This window comes from Miniopterus schreibersii (assembly GCF_964146895.1).
Source record: "Miniopterus schreibersii genome assembly, chromosome: X".
In the NCBI taxonomy this organism is placed as follows: Eukaryota; Metazoa; Chordata; class Mammalia; order Chiroptera; family Miniopteridae; genus Miniopterus; species Miniopterus schreibersii.
The window spans coordinates 93,005,335-93,026,895 of record NC_138104.1 but is presented as its reverse complement, the minus strand read 5'-3'; the positions used below and the strand labels follow the sequence as shown (position 1 = coordinate 93,026,895).

General features: G+C 39.2%; 1 protein-coding gene across 1 annotated transcript in view; it reads left to right on the top strand.

The window, feature by feature from the left end:
- POLA1 (DNA polymerase alpha 1, catalytic subunit) overlaps positions 1–21,561 on the top strand; it is a 267,019-nt gene that overhangs the window by 109,997 nt on the left and 135,461 nt on the right. Inside the window, exons 31-34 of the mRNA XM_081126508.1 lie at positions 1,754–1,885; positions 6,282–6,456; positions 18,935–19,113; positions 20,764–20,895. Coding sequence (XP_080982634.1) covers positions 1,754–1,885; positions 6,282–6,456; positions 18,935–19,113; positions 20,764–20,895 — 618 coding nt within the window. The remainder of the gene's footprint in view (positions 1–1,753; positions 1,886–6,281; positions 6,457–18,934; positions 19,114–20,763; positions 20,896–21,561) is intronic.

The following is a 21,561-nucleotide window of genomic DNA, read 5'->3' as shown; positions in this document are numbered from 1 at the left end:
TAAGTGTTGGGAAACTGTCATGCTCACAGAGGTAGAAACAAGTTTTCCAAAATTCTAATTTGCGCTTGAAAGCTTGAATTTTATTATAGACAATATATACTGTTAGTTGTTTTCCTTGACGCGTCAGGCTCACTTGGTTCTTTTTTTGACAGGTCATCTGCCAGATACCCAAGTTAGAATAGCTGTAGTTGTCCTGTCATTCTTTCAAGTAAAAAGTGTGCTCCATGGAAAAAGCAGCTAGTTTAGCTTGCAACTCAAACAGTTACAGTGCGTTTCCTCAAGGAACCTTTGTTCGTCAGTGTACAGTAGACGGGTCTCGTGCATGCTTCCTGTTTTGTCACATAAAACAGTAGCCTTATACTCAAGGGTCAAGAGCTTTAAAAATTAATAATTTTTTCTGCTTCATCAAGAACATTCTTAAGTGAAACTGGCCTTTTTTTTTTTTTTTTTTAAACTCAGAGTGTGTGGTGGTGAAAAATACAATGATTGTTAGTACAGTTTGGTGCTGCTGCCCTGATTCATGGCTGTAAGGCCCAGCACCTTTACTGACCATTGCTTCTGCATCACCAGTGCCAATAGTATTGTTAGGAAAATAGTTCTGATCTCGTGGCCCTCTTCAAGGGTGTCGGGAACCTCCCAGGGGTCTGTGGACCACACTTAGGTGACTTAGTCACACAGAACCTTGTTCCCTGTCCTTTCTCTTGCCTTTTGAAACACACTTCTTACAGAGCTAGGTATTTCCCTCTTTCCCTTGTGCATATTGAGTTCCAGCCCATTAGACTGTATTTTTTCTCACCTCTTGCTTTTAACTTTTGCTTTTTTCTCTGCCTGGAATCTTGCTCCTGTCACCTTTTCTTAAAATCTTGTTTTTCCTTCATGTGCCTGCTTAAGTTTTTTTCTCCCATGATTTCTTCTCTCAGATGGAAATGATTTTTGCCTGCCTAAACTCTCTCAGAACTCTGTGTTTGCATCTCCCTTATGGCTCATGTAGCTTATTTTAGAGTTTTGGTTTTTTTCTTTTGTGTAATGGGGAGTCGTCTACTAATAGCAGATGACTTAGGCCAGTGACTGTTTCATTCATCTTGCACTACTTTACAGTGCTTGAACTTAGTGAGTTATTGCAGAATAGTGACATCATTTATTCTGCAAACATTTGGTTGCTACTGTGTGTCAGGTATCATTCTGAGCGCTGAGTGCAGCTGTGAGCAGGGCTGCGTGTTCCTACTCTCCTGGTGCTTACTTTCTGTTACAGGCTCATCGTTCTGCTTTTGTAGAGCTTCAGTTGACAATGGGAGTAAATCCAGTGATTTACGGTACCTTTGGGATTTATTTGGGCTAGAGAAGCTTTTGAGAAACACATCCTTAAGTCATAGTGGCTGTTATCCATCGTCCATCAGTCCTAACTGATCATTAATTCAGTGAGAGAATCACAAACATTAGGAGAAACTCTAAGACTGAATTTATAGTCTTAATTTTTTATATGTTAAGTATTATGTGCCATGGCCCATAAACTTGTATTTCTTCTTCGTCAAGGTTGCATCTGGTTATATGAGTTACTAAATGAAGGAGAGAGGAGACTTGAGGATAGAATGTCTATAAAGATTCTGTGACAGTGTTTTCTACATATAGCTTCTGTCATTTTTATGTTTATGTGGCTAGTATGATTCTAGCAAAGATGTATTAATGTATAGCTGTGTGAGGAGGGTTTTATTTTAAAGTTTGGGACGTTTTGTTCCCTCTTTTTCTCTTTTAGGCATTGACAAAGGATCCTCAGGATTACCCTGATAAAAAAAGCCTACCTCATGTACATGTCGCCCTCTGGATCAATTCTCAAGGAGGCAGAAAGGTGAAAGCTGGAGATACCGTGTCGTATGTCATCTGTCAGGTAAAAATATCATAATTAACAAGACTCATACCACTTATGACACAAAGTGAAATCCAGATCGCCACAGCGTCTTATTTTATAGTCTTCAAGACAGTTGATGCTGTCAAGAAATGGCTTGGTCTGATTGGTTTTACAGCATTTAAAAACATTAGTCAGGGTATGGCATATTTTATTAAAATTTTTGTAAAATACTTAGGACGTGTTTTGGGTCACTGAAATTATTTTGGTGAGACAGGTGTGTAACTGCTGTTTCAGCCCTAAGTTAACTTCAGTGAAAATGTATGTAGGCTTGGTCATATGTCTAACAGTAGTCGTTTATCATTCTTTTCGCCACAGTTTCCATTATGAATATTGGTAGAATAAAAGAGTAAATAAATGCATTTTCCCTAGCCTGTGTTCAAATAATTACTTGGAAAAAAAATAGAAAATGCATAATTATATGGAGAAAGGTGAGAGATCCTAAAATCATACCTTATGACGAAAACACAAATTAACCAGTTTCATTTTCTTTTCCTTTCTTTTGAGTGGAGGGAGGCCTAGAAGCCACCTCTCCTTCTTCCTGTCCACAAGGCACCTCTAAGGAACCTCTAGGCCTTCTGGAGCACAGTTTAAAACCACTGACTGGTTTCTTTTGAGAGTAGCATGCCTCTAACAGGGATGGAGAGAGAGGGTAGGGCAGAAGAGCCGTTTTTTTTCCTTGAAAGCACTTCTGTTGGAACAAAGGAGAGGTCTCATTCCTTCTCTCTGTTAAAAAAAAAAAGTCAGTCCGTCATAGCCTCTATCCAGAGTCTTTAAAATTACTATGGTCTGGCCTATCTACCAAAAGGTAAAATTCATCTGAATAAGACTGTTTCTTTTAAATTAATTATTGCATTGTGTTATTACAGTAAGGAATTTTAGATGAGCCTTAAACTTCGTTACAGTATGATTGATCTTTGTTGAACTACAGTCAATGTGTTTTTAAATCATAGAGTCTTTTCAAAATTTAAAAGTCATTTGCTACTATCTGCTCAGTACTGTAGATGACGTACATAACAAATGATTTAAGTACATGGACAGGAATCAGCACTTGACTCTGTCTCCCTCCTAGGGCTACCCTTGATTAAGAACTGTTACAGAAAGCCAATTCCTGCAGGAAAATATTTCCATAAATGTCTGACTCGCTCAAGCCCTTAATGTGCTTTGCATATTGCCTCTGCAAAGTCTCATCTCAAAAAAACAATTTTCATATTATGCAAGTAAAGATTTTGGTAAATAAGCTAGTTTGTTTTGGTTTTGTTTTTTATTCATGTCTTCACATACATGGAAAAGCTCTTAGATTATTAATGACAGGAGCAGGCGGCAGCATATAACTTTAAATATATATATTCATTCTGTGAAATAGCATCTAATAGTGAAATGTAGCCACAGTTGTGTTTTGGCTAAAGCTGGAATGGAGCTGTATGGTAGCATGACCGATGTCTAAATATTAAGTCTTATGATTTCTTCTTCTCTGGTCTTATTGATACCGAAAAGCTTACATGCTGATGCTAACCTAGTACGATAAATCCAATTTGATATCTTTTCAACATTTCCCTTGTCCACTGGTACTAGACTTTAACTTGCTTGTTAAAACTACAGTTTATTTTTCTTTTTATTAACTTACTCTTCTTAATGTGTCCCAAGAAACGCTCTAGGCCTTTCATTTGCCTTTGTCCCCTAGCAGTGGTACCTGCCCACTTTCGTGAAAGCTGCCTACCTCTTTTGCTTTAAGCACTCAAATTATTCTCTCTGTGCTTCACAACACAACTGTATTTTTAGAATATGTTTTTGAAAATGTATGATCACACATTTTCAGAACTGTTTATTGCTCTAAGCAAAAGTGCCCTCCAAGTATAGCCTATCTCCTAAACAGGTTCTCTTTTGTTTAAAATTTACATTTAGAATATAGTGTTCTACTGGTAACTTACTCAGACTATAATTTTAGATGAATTCAGGGTAATGTTTTGCTATCTAATTTGTATTGTAGTTCATGGTATTGTAAAACCTACATGAATTATTTACTGAGCTCTTAAATAAGTTTTCACCTATGGTTAAGTTTTAAATGCTTAATTATTTAACTTTCAGTGGACATAATTTCCATAAGGCATGACATTAACATTTTAAGGGGCCCACTTGTCATCTGTGTAAAATTTTTTTCTGTTACTTTTCTACTAACGATGACTACATAGTTTTGACTGAATTGACCGTAACTGGTTGTCTCTGTGAAGTGTGTACTTTGTGAAGTTCACGAATTAGTAAATGGGCACTTCAAGCAAGGCCAACATTACTCCTTAATCTGTTTTTAAAGGTGTATGCTGCATGTTATTGCATATACCACAGGGGTCTTGCTAGGTTTGAGAATTTGGGTCTTAATGTTTTTCTAATACAACACGGAAAAACCTGTCATCTTATCAATTCTTTTGCATTTAGTCATGTTTGAGCTCAGTCTTTTTTAAATACAATAAAGAAATGTGTTTGGGTCACTGTTAAAACTTAAAAAAAACTTTTTCAACTGAATATGCTTAGAAATGTTCATCTACATTTTTAAAGACATACCTTACTATGAAAATATCTTCTTATGGTATATTGGAAAGTAACTCAAGTGCCATTTTTTTTATTTGTCTCTAGAAATCTGATTTTTATTCACCATTAAAAATTAGTAAACTCAACACTGCTATAATCTTCAGACAGACTGGTTTTTTTAAAAACTCCAGTTCTATAAATTGATCAGATTTCGTGTGTTTGTTAAAAGGCAGTCTGCGTATAGTTGTGGTGCATAAAGATACGGCCCAAAGATTTTTCACACTCTTTTTGTCACCCTACTCATCTAACAATTCAAAATTCTAAAATTGCAATTAAACTTGATTAATTCTGCCTAGTTTTTTTTTTTTTTTTCACTGTTGTAAACTCCTGAAAAATAATTCTAAGCAAGCCTTTTAATCTGAGGTTTGCTCCCTCTCTGGGTATTTCATTGTATCTTAGAATAGGTAGAACCTAGTTGATAAATATCCCAGTTTGTTTCCATCAGGAGCCTAGCCAGGGAAAGAGACCCCCGCCTGCAGTCCCTGGGAAAGACAGCGGAGAAGGGACCGACTGTAGCAGGAATGAAATCGGATTCACATTATAATCAGTTCTGCAGAGCAGCTGAGCGCTGTGAATCGTTTTAATTTGCCAGTCTGAATATTAAATTCTGTTGTTGCAGACAAGAGGAGTGGAGTGAGTTGTTGGATGTTTGTCCAGTAAAGTGATGACTTTTTGATTCACAGATGATGGTGACGTCACCCACAGGGCTGTAAATGGGCCAATTTATATTGAATCTCACAACTTTTATTTTTATAGAGTAAAGAGGAACCCCTTAAAAAACTCTCTGACCCATCCTCCTTGCCTGAGGAAGAGCCACATAGGCAGTGCAGAGCGGCACGCCTTTCCTTCCGTGGCCAAATACTTTGCTTCTAGGGCACTGCCACTCCACTAGATACCTCATTAATTTTACTCTTACCTGTTATATCTTGTATGTAAGTGACTATTCTGTGGGTTTCATTCCTGTCTTTTCCCCTTGCTCATTTGCTTCTCAGTGATACATGCAGTTCTTGTGGAAAATATTATTCCTGGGACCGTTAAGATGATACTATGACTCGAATGCCTACAAGAAGGGATTGCATTAACATAATAAAAGGACCACACATGTTTTTTTCACCACTCCTAAAAGGCCCTTCTCACTAGACTAATTGTTAGCAAGTCTTCTCAATGTGTTTCTATGATGTGGCAGGTGGAATTATTTAATCTAGTCATGCCATTTTGTTGGTTTCATGTTTCAACAAAAAATAGAACATAACACATGCTGGATTTACATTCTTGGACAGTGGGCGAGATGTTCTCCTTCATCTTCCTACTCTTAGATGCACATGAAATGTTCATGAACCGGTCAGAAGGACTTGATGCCCTGGCTAGTGCGACTCAGTTGGTTGAGTGTTGTCCCATGCACCAAGGGGTTGCCAGTTCGATTCCCAGTCAGGGCACATGCCCGGGTTTCCAGCTCGATCCCTGGTAGGGGGCATGCAGGAGGCAGCCGATCAATGTTTCTCTCTCACATCGATGTCTGTCTGTCTCTCTCTTTCTCTCTCTCTCTGTCTCACTCTGTCTCTCTTTCTCTCCTCCCCTTTCCACTCTCTCTGAAAAAGCAATGGAAAAAATATCTTCAGGTGAGGGTAATTTAATTTAATTTAATTTAAAAAGAAATCTTTAAAAAAAAAAAAGGACTTTTTGGTGTTTGGAATTAAATATACAAGATTTCCATTCCTGTTCCTCTTTTGACCAAGCAGGTGTGTGTGTGGTTGAATTTCTTACAATGTTACCTGTACCATGTCCTCTTTAGGATGGCTCAAACCTCAGTGCGAGTCAGAGGGCCTATGCACCCGAGCAGCTGCAGAAACAGGACAGTTTAACCATTGACACTCAGTACTACCTGGCCCAGCAGATCCACCCAGTTGTGGCTCGGATCTGCGAGCCGATAGATGGAATCGACGCTGTCCTCATTGCAACGTGGTTAGGTAAGTGCCCCAAGCTCATGCAACCCCTCAGGCAGCAAGAGCAACGTCTGTGGCCCCCCTCCTTCAACTGTTGTGGGCCCTTTTATGGGCTCAGTGCTGAGTCGAGCACTTCTTTGGGTATAATTGGGCATTTATTTTTGCGGCGGTTTGGTTAATGTCTGTCTCCCCTCATAGACTACGAACTCCACGTACTTACTACCTCTGTAACCACATACCTGCTCCGTAGTTGGCACTCAGTCAGTAAATGCCGAGGGCAGAGAGAAGGCAAAAGAAAGGATGGTGAAGATTTCACGCGCCATTATAAGTCTCTGAGCTTACATTGTTGTAGCTTTTATTAGTGGACTTACATTAGCAAGGAGGTTGATGGTATCCTGATTGTCTCTAAAGGTATTTTCACAGAAAGAGAAAACACAGCTTTTAACATTAAAAAGTGTGTTTTAGTATTCAGTTCCCTGTGAGTATCCTATCCTCTCTTTCATTTAAATTCTTCTAAAATAGGACTCACTGTTATCTCGTAGGACTTGGCTGATTCCTAATTTTTCATCATCCCAGGAGGTGCCAGCCAACCCTGAAACCTCAATGTTTTGATTTTTTTGCTGTGTGACTAGATGGTCATCTCTTAGAAATGTAAGCGTTACATTGCTTTAAGGTTTCAACTCTCTATTCATTCCATTTTATGCACAGATTAGATGGTTCCTCACTATCTGTAGGTCAAGTTTAGAGCTGGCGACACTGTAGGTATAGACTTTGGCAGCTGTAGACTCTTAACTTTCTAGCTCCAACCTGTATTTGTAGCCTTATTTCTTAATCAGTATACTCAGGGTCTCCTAAATGTGGCATTGCTTGTTCTGTCCCTGCTTCATGGAAAAGCTCCCTCTCTTATTGAAATGTCTAGCTTAAGACATGGGTTTTTGCATCATAGGGACTTGGGTTCAAATGCTGATTGTGGTTCTGTGGCTTCAGCAGTCCTCCAAACCTTGGCCTAAGCAACTACAGTTGCTCTGAGGGAGCAGTGAGATGACGTGTGTGAGATGCTGCACGTAGCCCGGGAGCAGAGGGGGTGCTCAGTGAGTGCCCTTAGCAGCTCCATCCCACCCTCCTGCCAGGCTCCGGCGTAAATATGTCCACACTCCTCTAGTCCTTGAGATTTGCACATAGTTAGTACTCAGTGTGCATTGTGGACTGAGATTAGACGGATGAATTATCAAGTCACATATTTTCCATCCTGCTCCTGCTGAGTATGTGTCTGAGCTCCTCCTGCCAGCCCATTTCCACTATCCCATCAGTATCTGCTCTGGAAGTGGAAGCTCATTTTTGACATTTGCCTAAGCAAAACATAATTAGGAGATAAAAATTCTGCTCCCCGAATCATCATATAATGTATTCTCAAAGTTGAGTCGTATTTGATGATATTTATAAGTCCTCAGCTGGGAGGTGGGAGTAGGAGTGCACAATATTTTTTAGCTTTTTTCTCTCCTCTGTGTTCAGTGCTTACTCTACCAGATGCTGCAATAAGTACTTTGCATATATTTCTTATTTAATCCTTGCAACAGCCTCGTGCGGCTACGTTGTATTTGTTCCATTTTACAGAGAAGGAAGCTGAGGCCTAGAGGAGTAGTTAACTTGGTCTTGTCACATAACTGGCTGTGACTGGATTGGGACCCAGCTCTGTGTGGTCCCAAAGTTTGTGCTCTTAACCACTGTGCTAAGCTGTTCTGCCCCCTCTTAGCTCTGAGGGGTGATGAGAGATGTTCCAACCAGGGGTGGGGTGGCGCGGAGGTGAAGGCCCAGGAACTTTGTCTTCTTCCTCTCCCACTGTGAGCCCCACCTCTCCCCAGTGAAACCCCTGAGCAAAACCATTATTTTGTCTATAGAGTAGATCTCCCAGTTTTTTGCACTTGTACCCTCAAGAACCTGATCTAAATGCTAACCATTACCGTGTCCTTTTTTGGTTTTGAATTTTCCAGTGCTGAGGAGGGGTAAATGGAACAAGCCCCGCCCATGAGTGACATTCACCAGCTAAGCGCAGGGCCTTGTATTTCAGCAAAAGACTGTAAAGTGTGGTGGAGCCCGCCCGGAGGATAGCCTCATGCCAGCCCAGATAGCTCAAGACCAAGCGGGGACCAGACTGATTTTGTTGGTTCCGGGGTCATAGTTCAGATCATTTTTATATAAATTAAGCAGTGGGCAGATTTTGACTTGCTTAAAGCCGAACTTTATCCTAATTGCAGCAGCCTTATGGTCATAGGCTGCCTTAGGAATCTAGTTTTCACAAATGGTCCCGGGAGCCCTAGTGGGCCCGGCCTTCAGAGGTTTCATGTGATGACTGACCCACCTCAGCCTACAGCGGGACCCCGCCCTGCTTGTGCGTGGTCCGTGTCCCTGCTGTGTCCAGGCCCTGCTGCCTTATCACCTGCAAGTTCTCAGAGCAGCCCCGACTGCATAGACACTGTCCTGGGCAGCTCCTCAGTGCCAGGTAGCCAGTGAGAGCTGCCAGAGGGGCCTGTGTCCTTGGCCATGAGGCAACTGCTGCTGCTCCCCTGTTTTACCTTTTTTTCTCATTTTTATCTTCTGCCACTTGATAGCAGTTTTGATACTGAGGGCGTGTGAGGTGGTCGTTCCTGTGCGGTTCCCTTCCTCCCTGATCACCCTCTTCTCCCACCGCAGCCCCCGCCGTCACCAGCGGTGTCCCCATGGCCGTCTACCTGAGGAAGAGGCCTCGTAGTCCCTTAGCTCTCCCTGCCCCTCACAGGAGGTTCCACGTTAGTGGCGCGCCGGTCCCCATGAAGATCCCTGGGAACAGTGCCGCCCGCCAGGCAGATCGTGCAGGATTTGCACCCTCCCTCTTCAGGAGCTTCATTTTGACCTGCAGCCTCTGTTCCTCTCCCCAAGTGAAAAGTGGGGCTGCTGTTCTCCACTTGGGAATCTGAGGCCCCTGTCATCAGTTCTCACCTAGCCTGTGGTTTTAGAGAGGAGGAAGGTGGAGATGGGAAAGTGGTGGGAAAGTGAGAGGAGTGTTAGGGGGCGCCTGGTTTCTAAGAGGTGCAAGCCGTAGGCATAAAATTACTGTAATTTGTTTTTAAAATTCTAAATCTGTTTTCTTTACATAAAAAAAAAAACTGCCGTTAGCGAACCGACACTGTTAAATAAGTTGAAGTGTAAAAATGCATACATAGAACACAAGCCCTCCAACTGCCTAATCACAGGCGGAAAATAATTCTCGCTTTTAATGTAGTTTTTGCCCGGGATTAATGAAACGTATTACAGTGTCGAAACTTTCCTGAAGTTTGATACTTTGTCCTTTTAGCACAAAGAAATCAGGAATAATGGCATAATTTCATTTAGGAAAATTATTAAGTTCATGATTTTTCATTTTTAAGATTCTTTTGTGGAGAGCAACTGCATTTTTCAGCCGCCGCTTGCCTTTTCTCTTGCTTTTCTACCGCTTGCCTTGGAATGAAAGGCCAGCGCCAAGTGTTGGTTTTATCCTGCGGCTTCACTTGGGAAATTCTCTATTTCTCCCCGTCAAGATACCTCCTGAAGTCAGTCTGGTGGCACGCTGTGTGGCCGGGTGTTCTGTGTGGGAAGGACATTTTAGTGAAAAGGAGAGAGGATAGTCTGTCAGATGACTGAATGAATAAGTCTGTCGAATTGAAAGAGAGTGATTTGTTCTAATAACTAATGGTCCTCATTACCCCACAGTAAAATGTGTATCATTTTTCTGAAATCCATGCAAGATTATTGCTATTCGGCTTAAATAAAGCCAGATTTTACTCTTTTCCATCTGTGAATAGAAAAAAATATAGTATTAGGCTTTTATACAATAGCCCCATGGGAAACGTGGCCACTAAAACTTGGAACTCTTAGCTTTTGTTCTGCAGACTACAGGTTTCTCTCATGTTCTGATGAAAGCTCTCTGTATTCTGTGGGTGAAATATTCACAGTATGTGCCAACATCCAAATAGTCTGCTGTACCTGGCAAAACAAGCCAGTGATGAGAATAGTCTAAAGTTCATTTTTTAATTTCCCCTCTTAATAAATTCACATTTCACATATAACGATACTTAGAATTATATAATATCTTTCCTCCAATGAGCAATGACTTGTACGGTAGTAGCTGTCAAGCACATTTCTTCATGTTCAGTGATAAAATTTCAGGCATTTATCTCTCTGGGCAGTTTTCTCATTGGTCCTAAGAAATTACTGGTGTTTAAGAATGTGAGAATATAAAATTTAATTTCATCTCTGAAAGTAGTGCTTAAAATAAGTCAGGGCACACTTAACCCAGTGTGTTCCTGGGATAAATTAGAAAGCAAAAATTACTTTTTTTTAAAAAAAAAAGGCTGTATCACTCACAGTATAGAAGGTAGTTTTTCTCAATAGACAGGATCCAGTAACATAAGAAATACGGGCAACAGTGGGCTAGGTGGCCTCTGACCAGCTCGGCGAGATATTTCTACAGAAGGTGGGAAATGGCATGAAGTGCAGGTGGCTGGGCGTAGGACGGCGGCACCGGCAGCTGCCTCAGGTATCACTGCCAATCAAGACTTTTGTCTCTTGTCATGATTAAGCTCTTAGAAGAATGTCCATACTGGGCCATCATTTCCAAGCCTAACATGTTTTCTACGACTAATAGTAAAATTTAAAAGTAAGATGGCACCCAAAGCGAAGAAGAATATGAATCTTGCCGGCTGGGAAGAAGGCCCCTTTCAGGACGGAGCGCCGTCCAAGGGCGTTGTCGGGTGGCCCGTGCTCTGTCTGCCTTCGCAGCCGCGAGTGGACTCGTGTTGAAGGCCTGCCGTGCCCCGCGTCCTCGCGGGCGCCGGGAGGGCTACAAAGTGGAGTTACACGTGGCTCCTTTACTCAGATTACAGCCCTGTCGATGCCCTGTTGCTGGCGAGTCTAGTAGACGACACAGTGCGTATCCCAAGAGGTCAAATAAAGGCTTATTGATGTTCGGGGCAAGCAGAGACCACTTCTGGCCCCACTGGGAAGAATGTAATAGAAGCGGAGGCATTTGAGGCATCGTGGGAATGCGCTGTGGAGAGGCCAGCGTGGAATTGGGAATGGTTGTCTACCCCACCTCGCACCAATTTTTCCAGCCCATTGATGCAGTGGCAGGGGTCCTGACTTCATTCGCGGGGTAACCCATGCCATCTCAGCCAGTCCCTGCGGCGCATTAGGGAGCCTCTTAAAGGGTATGAGCCGCAAAGCTTTGTGCCTCAGTCCTTACAAAGCAAGCCTGTGACGTTTGTTTCTTTCTCACTAGCCTGTAATTCTGAGGGCCTGCAGTGACACTTCTCACCTAACTGGAGCAGAGATCTCTGAGAACTTGGAACCAAATTAGAGCCCATTTACAATCATCGCTTGAACTAATAACTCCTCACTCTCACTTTGTAACACTTGGAGGAGTTTCCAAAGGAAAGTGGGAATTTCTTGAATCAAGTTAGATCAATTTTAAAAAAAATTAACTTTAGCCCAGCCGGGCGTGGCTCAGCAGTTGAGCATCGACCTAGGATCCAGGAGATCGAGGTTCGATTCCCAGTCAGGGCACGTGCCCGGGTTGCGGGCTCCATCCCCAGCAAGGGGCGTGCAGGAGGCAGCCGATCAGTGACTCTCTCATCATTGATGTTTCTATTTCTCTCTCTCCCTTTCTCTCTGAAATCAATAAAAAGATATATTTAAACAAAAAAAAGAAAATCTAAAAAAAAAAATTAACTTTATTCAGGAATAATTGACAAATATAATTGTATAAACTTAAAGTGTACATATACATTGTAGAGTGATTATCAAGATAATTAACACATCCATCAGCTCACATAGTTAACTCTTGTGGTGAGAATGCTTAAGATCTAATCTCAGCAACTGTCAGGTATACAATGCCATATCATTAACTATAAATCAGTTTTTTGAAAGGTACATTATTTTAAATTAAGTAGACCAAAATGACACCAAGATTATGTAGCCTGTAGAAAAATGGGCAAGACAGAATAAATGAAAACAGTTTAATACAGGATTATACACAGATTCTTAAATGATATTAAATATATATGTATGAATAAGACATAGAAAGGGCGAAGGTGGTGAATTATAGGTTCCTTCTTGAAAAAATAATACTATTTTTATTTTACTAATAAAAATAAGATGGTTTTTACAATATCAGAAAGAAGAAAAACAGTTTAGCACTTATTGGCTCCTAAAAATGTGGGTATTGAGGTGACATTGGTTAATAAAAATATATAGGTTTCAGGTGTACAGTTCTATAATACATCACCTGTATATTGTACTGTGTGTTCACTACCCCAAATCAAGTCTCCTTCCATCACCATCTAGGATTTTTTTTTCCCGCCAAGATTTTGGGAGTTATCTTGTACAGGATAGTAAAAATCTTAGGAGTTTATTTAACCCAAAGGTTTGAATAATATTTCTTTTTAAAGTACTTAGGAATTTTTTATTTGTCTTACATAGGGGTTTATTGTTGGTATGAAAGGCAGTTTCAGTTGTCTGCCACGTGTATAGTCAGTTGTTTCAGTTGGAGGTACAGTATTTTAAAACGTTTGTTATGGAAAATTCTAAACATTTTCAATAGAGAGTTTCATCAGAAGCCCCCATGTGGCCCACAGCCAGCTTCAGCTGTCTGCAACTGTGGCTGATCTTACTCTGCTCCTTCACCTTTTCGGATTATTTCGAAGCGAATCCTAGAGATCATATCATTTTATCTGTAAATATTTCATTTTGCATCTCTGAGAGACAAGGATTCCCCCTTTTCAACATAGCTACAATGTTATCATCACTAGAAAAAACCCTACAATTCCTTCATTTCATCAAATATCCAATAAGTGTTTGTATTTCCCTGATCACACTTTTTATTAAAAGCTCTTTGTTTGAATTGGAATACAGTCAGGGTTCATATGCTAGTTAATCTCTTTTTTTAATCCTGATTTATTTGTTAAAGGAGCTGGGTATTTTGTCCTATAGAATTTCCCTTATTTTGGAGTTTGCTGATTGTATCCCAATAGTATCCCTTAACATGTTCCTCTGTCCCCTGTATTTTTTTGTAAAGTGGTAGTTAGTTCTAAAGACTTGCCCATATTTCGGGTTCAATATTATTTTTGTGAATACTACTTCTAGGTAATGGTGTGTACATCTGTGAGGAGGTGCGTGATGTATAGTTAGAATCTAACACATTTTGAAACTTATAGGTATATTATAAGAAATAATCAGTACTCACTTTTCTCACCATAACATACATACAGAAAAGTACACAAAACCTAACTGAACAGCTTGATGAGTTTTCACAAACACATACCTTTGTAGTCACATGGAGCTCAGGAAACAGTGTCTCCCTACATCCCCAGGAGCCCCCATCTCCTAGAAACTGTCCTCCACCCCCAACCAGAAAATGATTATCATGACTTATGACATCATAGATGAGGTTTTCTTATTTTTGGATGTTACACCAGTTGTGTCTGTCTTTTTTGTGTCTCGCTGCTTTCACTCGGTATGTTGGTGAGACTGGTCCAGGTGGTTGTACTTCATTTCTGTACAGTGTTTTATTGTTTGAATATACCACACTATGACTGTATGTAAAACCTATGGGTTTGTTCCACGTTCGGGCAATTATGAATAGTGCTGCTTTGAGCATTCTTGCACATGACTTCTGTGGAACAATTGCATGGGTTTCTGTTGAGTATATACTTAGGAGGAGAATTCCTAGGTCATAGGGGACGTGTATGTTCAGCTTCAGTAGATGCAACCAATTTTCCAAAGCGGTTCTACTAATTTACACCCCGAGTAGCAGTGTGAGTGCTCCACATTCTTACCAACACGTGTTGTTTTCTCTTTTTCATTTTCTGTGTTGGTATCATGTTGTGGTTTTTATTTGCATTTCTTTGATAACTAGTAACGCTGAGTAGCTGTTCACATGCTTAATGGCCATTTAAGTATCTCCTTTTGTGAGGTGCCTGTTCATCGTTTTCTACTCTGCTGTTGGGTTGTCTCTTTCTTACTGACTTGCAGGCATTCCTTATATATTCTAAATGAGTCTTTTGGCAATAATATATCACAGACATCTTCTCTTTGGCATGCTTTCTTTTTTCGTATAATTTATATACTGTGAAATGCTACAAAAGAGTATCATACAGTTTATCAAGACACAGAACATTTCCATCACCTGGAGAGTTCCCTTGTACCCCTTCCCAGTCAGTAACCCCACACACAAAAGCAGCCACGCATCTGATTTCTGTGACCATAGGTTGGTTTTGCCTATTCTAGAACTCTGTGTAAGTGATTTCCTATGGTATATACTTTTGTGTTCAGCTTCTTTCACTTAGCATATTTTTCAGGTCCATCCATCTTTTTGTACCTACCAGTACGCATTCTTTTTCATTGCTGAGTAGTATTTCATGGCAGATTGTATCAGTTTATTTATTCATTCTCATGTTGATGGACATCTGAATTGAATTGTTACCAATTTCTGGTTATTATGAGTAAAGCTGCTACAACATTCTTGTACAAGGTTTTTTTTTAAATGGATATAGCATTCACCTTTTAAAAATTAGCTATTTTTTGTTTAATCACACTTAATTTTTAGTTTGTGTATTGTCCTCTAGAAAGTCCAGATATATGAAAGTCTGGATTTGTGCAAAAGATCAATGATTTATTTCCTAAAAGAAACTTTTAGAAAAAATGTACAGTAGGATTTCATTAATTAGCTTCTCTAGTAGTGTGAGTCATATTACAAACACCTGCTTGGGAATACCAGTTACTCCGCTCACTTGGAGTTTCGTTCATATGGATTTTCCCTTTTCCTCACTTGTGTGAACGTGCATAATTGCTTTTACTGTAGTTATTTACAGTTACACTAATAAAGACCTTGTCTTTTGGAGGAAGAAAATTATTTGGTCAAATGTCTTAGCCTCTCTCTCAGCCATGTTTGGAACTTGAGCTTTGAACAGTGTAAATACTCCTTGGAAAAGGGGGCATGTGAACATCCTACTTTACAAGGGTCAGAAAGTAAAGTGGTAGGAAAAATAATTTTGTGCTACCTATCACATTGGAGGTGTGAGTGATAAGAATACGGTGCTCTTAAGTAAAAAACAGCGTTGCTGAACTCCACCCCAATGCCTGTGATGCTGCTTTCTATAAATACTTCTTGAAACATGAGAGCTTTGATCCTGTTGCCAAAATAATGTGAGATCCTATAAATTTTCTAATTATAAATGACAGTATTTTAATTTTATTCTACTGCCTCTTCTGCTCCACCCCCAAGAAAAAAAAAAATGGTGTGGCTAGATCACTACAAGTCACAGTGTTGAATTACAGCACACACCGCAGTTAGTGGGGAAAGCTACTGTTGCTGTTCCCCTAGACTCTAGAGAACTGGTGCCAGGCCCAAGCAGGCCGCTCCTCCTTTTATTCTGTGCCCAACCAAATGATCGGAGTCACCTGTCAAAAGCTAGTCGAGTCGAAGTGGAAGTTCTTTTTCTCAAATGAGGCATAAAGTTTATTTCTTTAAGCCAGTTATTCAGAGCAAGAGGAGTTTGGAATTCAGTTTTGCATCTCTTGCCCAGAGACTAACAGGATTACTTACTGTATGGTGAGCAGTCTAATATTGGTTATACAATGTACATGTAAGTATGCCAACTGTGATCATAAAGGTTTTGCTCTAATGTGTCATTTATGACAAAAGTGTCTAATTTTGGAGAGACAATAATTACAAATGGAGTTCCATGTAGCAGCTCTATTTTGCACATTTAAAAATTCAGAATCTACCTCTAGGTGGCAGCACCAGATACTTTTTTCCTGTTTCACTACAGCCTTAATGAGTTATATGTAAGCAGGAAAACTTTTAAGTCTCCTGAAACTTCAAAATAAGCTGCTTATTGCCAATTTTGTGAGGATTTAGAAAAATTATGTTGAATAAGTTGGGGGCTTGCTTAAGCCTGGATTTTGACATTAAAAAAAGATTCTGACAGCAGTGATCCTTATTTTTTAACATGACACTATATATTTTCTCAAAAAGATTTAATTTAGCCCTCTGTGATTTGCCTGTTGAACTTATAATTGTCCTCCCAAGAAAATAACTTTTTATGACATTTTTGTATCCAACTAACTTGTACAAGGATCGTTATATACCTAATATTTTAAGGTAATTAGTGTCTTCTCCCTTTATATATTAAAAGTTTAACGTTGACTTATGACCAAGAGTGCTGAGATGAAGAAGTCCCTTCTCTTGAAAAAATTCAGCTTGGGAATAAATCTGAAGTAATGAGCTAGGCCAGTTGGCTTTGTTATTTCCATGGGCAGATAAGGGTTGTTTGTGGAAATGGATGTTTAAAGTAGACATTTCTTAAGGCCTGATATTTTTTCGTAACTTCTGTCCACTTGTTGGGCTTTTCTCTGTAAGTAGCAGGGTAGCCCATGCCCAGCTTTGGCTTCCTCGGCAGGCAGCCTGGCCCGGGCCTCGGGTGCTCTAAGTGGACCGTGGCCGGTGGGGAGGCCCGGGGAAAGCCCTCGCCGCTCCCCTGTTGCGGCCTGGTCAGTTCTGTACATGTGCAAAGCCTGCGTGGTTTCCTTCCTTGATTTTCAGGTTGTAAAAGTGCCTTGCCTTTTGGAAAGTCTTTGCTTACTCTTTTTCTTTCCTTTTTGAGAAATTGATGAATAATGATGTCATCAGACAGGTGGTGAAGCTGCATCCTCATAATCGCAAATAAAGCAAGACATTGTGTGAATGCAGTTGGGTTCACAGCTAGAATTTAAGAAATTTGCAAGTTACCCTTCATTAGCGAGAAGAAATGGCATCGTTCGCCGGGCCTGGTCTCTCTCACCCTGTGCCTTTGCCCCTCCCTTACACCTTCACCGATTCGCTCAAAATAAACATGTATAGTGAGTCTTGGGGCCAAGTGACCTATGTTACAGTAGTTTATGTCGCAAACCAAGTACATTTTTCAAGTTGTTTCGAATGTGTATTTGTTCTTGTTATACGCTATCATGTTACAAAATATTCACTTTGATTAACTCCTATAAAGAGCAGCTATTAACTGGCTATGCAGCACAACCGTGCGTTTCATATTGAATGAATATAGTCTGGATTAAATTGTGTTCATCCACTATTTTATCTTTTCATTTGTTTGGCATTTATTGAGTATTTATGTAGGCACCGTTTAAAACAGTTTGTCCTCTGATGTCTTATTTATATTGCAAAAGTGCGTGGCTGGTGGTCCTCCATCCATTTTGCAGATGAGCAAGCTGAGACTGAGTCTCAGCCTTACTCTGTTCAGCACCTTCCGCTGTGTCAGAGTTAGCCTGAAGTCTTATAATTACTAGATGTCACTTGACAGTTGACCAAATAGGATTTAACATCTTGTCACTGAATTCTGAAAACATCTGTCAGAATGATTATCTACCAATGCTGCTATTGATAGAGTCAAAACAATTTTTAGATATTTTCGGTATTTGAACTTTTTGCTCAGTGGTGTTTTATTTTACTTACCTTTATACTAAAATAAAGGTGATTTTAGTTTTCCTTAGATGTGATTGTTTTCCTTAGATTACTAAACAGCCTAGAATTCTTAGGGATTGCTGTGGGATGCTTTCAAGCAAATGTTATAAGATACAGTGTGGAATAATTATCTTGAAGTATAAGTTCAAATAGTGCATTTTGAGAGATATGCTTTCACCTAGGGTAAATTAAGTTGGTTGATTTTAAAATGTTTACTTTCTCAAATAGTTTGGGGAAACAAGATAGCATAAACTATACATCAATTGATTTCTTGTGTCGTTTTCATTGAAATATGGGAGGCATATTTGTTTCTAGGAGTGTTGGGGACATTTTGGCCTATAGGATCTGTGGATTCTTTTTTTTTTTTGGTACATATCTTACACTTCTGAATTCAGAACACCAAAAAAAAACATGTCACGTTTTGTCTTATATGCTGCTCCTGAATTTTAACCACTGAATTAGATTGCAACCTACATGCCGTTAACTACTGAGCCAAGATGGAATCGACCACTGCATTGAAATCAGGATTAGCAGTTGTGTCTGCACTTGAAGGAGTTGTAATAACAGTGAACCTGTTTTCTCTAATGGGATTTTATTGTCTCTTATCAGTTTTAATGATAATTCTTTGATTTTTTAAGAGATTTTCTTAATAACTGCAAATTTATTTAATTTTCACTGTAACTTTAAGAAAATACTAAAACCATCCTATAGAAGTAATTGCTTCCAAACCCAGATGTCCGCTGGCATATTTCTACATTGTTGTAAGGCTGTTTACTTGTTTTATTTATTTATAATCTCTTATAAAAAGAGCCATTTGTCCATGTGATATGAGATTCTAGCCTGAGTTCAAGTGATTGTGTGTGTGTGAATTTAGAATTATCCTTTTGTGAGTTTCCTTCTTTGGGGCTATTTTTTGGATAAGGGAATTCAAATAATTGTACCTTTCTGAATTTGTTTTTTCTTTTGCATCAATAGGACTTGACCCCACCCAATTTAGAGTTCATCATTGTCATAAAGAAGACGAGAATGACTCTCTCCTTGGTGGCCCAGCACAGCTCACCGATGAAGAGAAATACAGGGACTGCGAAAGGTTCAGATGTCCTTGCCCTGCGTGTGGGACGGAGAATATTTATGATAGTGTCTTCGAGGGTTCGGTTAGTTGTTTCCTTTTGTTTCCTTCCTTCATTTTGTGAGCAAATTAGTATGAAGGCCTTTTCTCCCCACAATATGTATAAAAAGGAGAAAAAACACATTGCTTTTATGTGTTTAATATTGTTTTTGGCTTCCTAGAGTGCTTGGCCTTGGCTTTTAAATGGAATCTCTTAAAATATCTAATTATCTTAAAGTATTTTTATTGTAATTCCTTAATTAGTAACCTGTATTTCCCCACTCCCAACCCAATTTATTAAGACTTAGAGCAATATTTTTCTGTATCTTAAATCAAGTTAATGGGAACTAAGTGTTTTTGGAAAGTTTTTGTTTATCTTTACACATCCCACTTGCCTCCTTTCTGACAAAGGTACTCTGATTATCTTTTCTGCTGTCTTTGCATGTCAGACATTTAAAAAGTCACAGGGAGACATTCCTTTCAAGAAGTACTGCCAAAAAATGTATCATTGACCTTGGATCAGAGCTTGAAACGTGGCCAATTTACTTGATTCCACTGCAGTGCTATATACACGTACTAGCCACTGGCAAATGAGTAGGCAGCAGAACCATGTAAAACCTTGAAACTGAAAGAAAATACATCCTTTATCTAAATTAAAAGTAATTATTTTAAGTTAATTTGGACAAACAGCAGATGTTTTGCATTTTTTTGAATCAAAACAAAGCAGTCTTTGGAAGCAAGTGCAAGGAAGAGGCAGACGCAGATCAGCAATACTTGCTAAATCCTTGGGTTTTGCTTCATTACAGCTGTAAATAAGATAGTTAATTGCATGGAGGCTTGACGACTTGCAGATGGGCTAACTGTGGAAGAGCCGATGTCAAGCTCTGAAATCTCTTCCACCTGGAATTGCTTAGCGTGGCGGGTAGGGTTATGTACCAGATTGGAGCAGGAAACTAAGATGTTTAAGTATCAAGAAGGAAAACACATGCTCCAGAAACCCCAACAGTTTTTCTATATGTTTGCTTTGTCTTTGTTTAAAACAAAACAAAACAAGACGTTTTCTCCAAATACTAATAGTTAATTCTTTCAAATTTCTCCTGCTCCTGCTTTTCCTCCCCCAAATACATTTCAAGGGGGTTAGGAATTTTAGATTTCCTAAGCTCACAAAACATCATTGCTTTTGGCGTAACGCTTAGTTTTTAGACTTTATTCTTTTTTTAAAATTTGTCTTTATTGTTGAAAGTATTACAGATTTCCCCCTTTTTCCCCCATTGATGATATGAAAGCGAACTGATGTCATTAGTGCTCTTGCTTTATCCTCAAGTTTATAATGAATAAGGGAAAATTTACATTTTTGATATGCCTAAAAGGGATGTTTATTTCCAATAATGTCACTTCACTGGTATTTTCACAGGGAAAATTAATTTATCCCTAGAGTCTATCATGTATTGAATGTTAAAAAAACAGAAGTGATATTAGGGTTTCCCCTTTGACTTCCTGCTCCATTATGATGGTGGCAAGAGTGGAAGTTATCTGTGACTAAGGGATCTTTGGGAGGAAAGCAGTTGAGGAAATAGGGTTAAAAACTCACCAATAAAATGAATTAAGAATATTGTACACCAGGACGGCATATGTTTTTAAACACAAGAAACCTTTTTATAACCTTTTGTGTACTTGTCTGACTTGACTTCTACAGGGAACCGATATGGAGCCCAGCTTGTATCGATGCAGTAACATCAACTGTAAGGCTTCACCTCTGAACTTTATGGTACAGCTGAGCAACAAATTGATCTTGGATATTAGACGTTGCATTAAAAAATACTATGAGGTAAGTATCCATAATGACTTTCTTACATACACAACTTATTTAGGTTTGGAACTTGTTATAAAATAAAACAGTGTGGTTTTGTATTATTGGTTTTTTATGAAACTACAATTTTTAAAAGACGGGAGGAAAATGACTTGATTTTCTATTGGTTATAACATCTCTTTCATTAATGAGGAATGTTTTATTTTATTTTTAATTTTTATTTTTGTTTAAAATATTACAGATATCCCTTTTTCTCCCCAATGACCCATTCCACCCCGTCCCTTCCCCCTCCCCAGTCCCTCTCCCCACCGTTGTCCGTGCAATGAGGAATATTTTAAATAGTGAAATTTCTGCTTTTAAGGAAAAATGAGAATATAACCAGGAAATGTTTTAGTTTATTGTTACCTAAATAAGACCAAATTAAATGGTCACTCAGATCTTTGGACAAAGGAAGAAAAATCAATATTGCTTTTCTTTGGCAAGTAGAGCCATAATATCATGTGTGGTGATTTTAATAAATTAAGACTTTGTGTTTATGTAGTAATTGAAACCATTTCATAGTTTAGTTATCTGAGGAAATAAAACTAAAAATATTTTAAATTTAAATGCAATCTGTCTGGCTTTTTAAAGAGAATGTTTCATTTTTAAAATATACAGTATAGTTAAAATACCAGAACAGTGAGT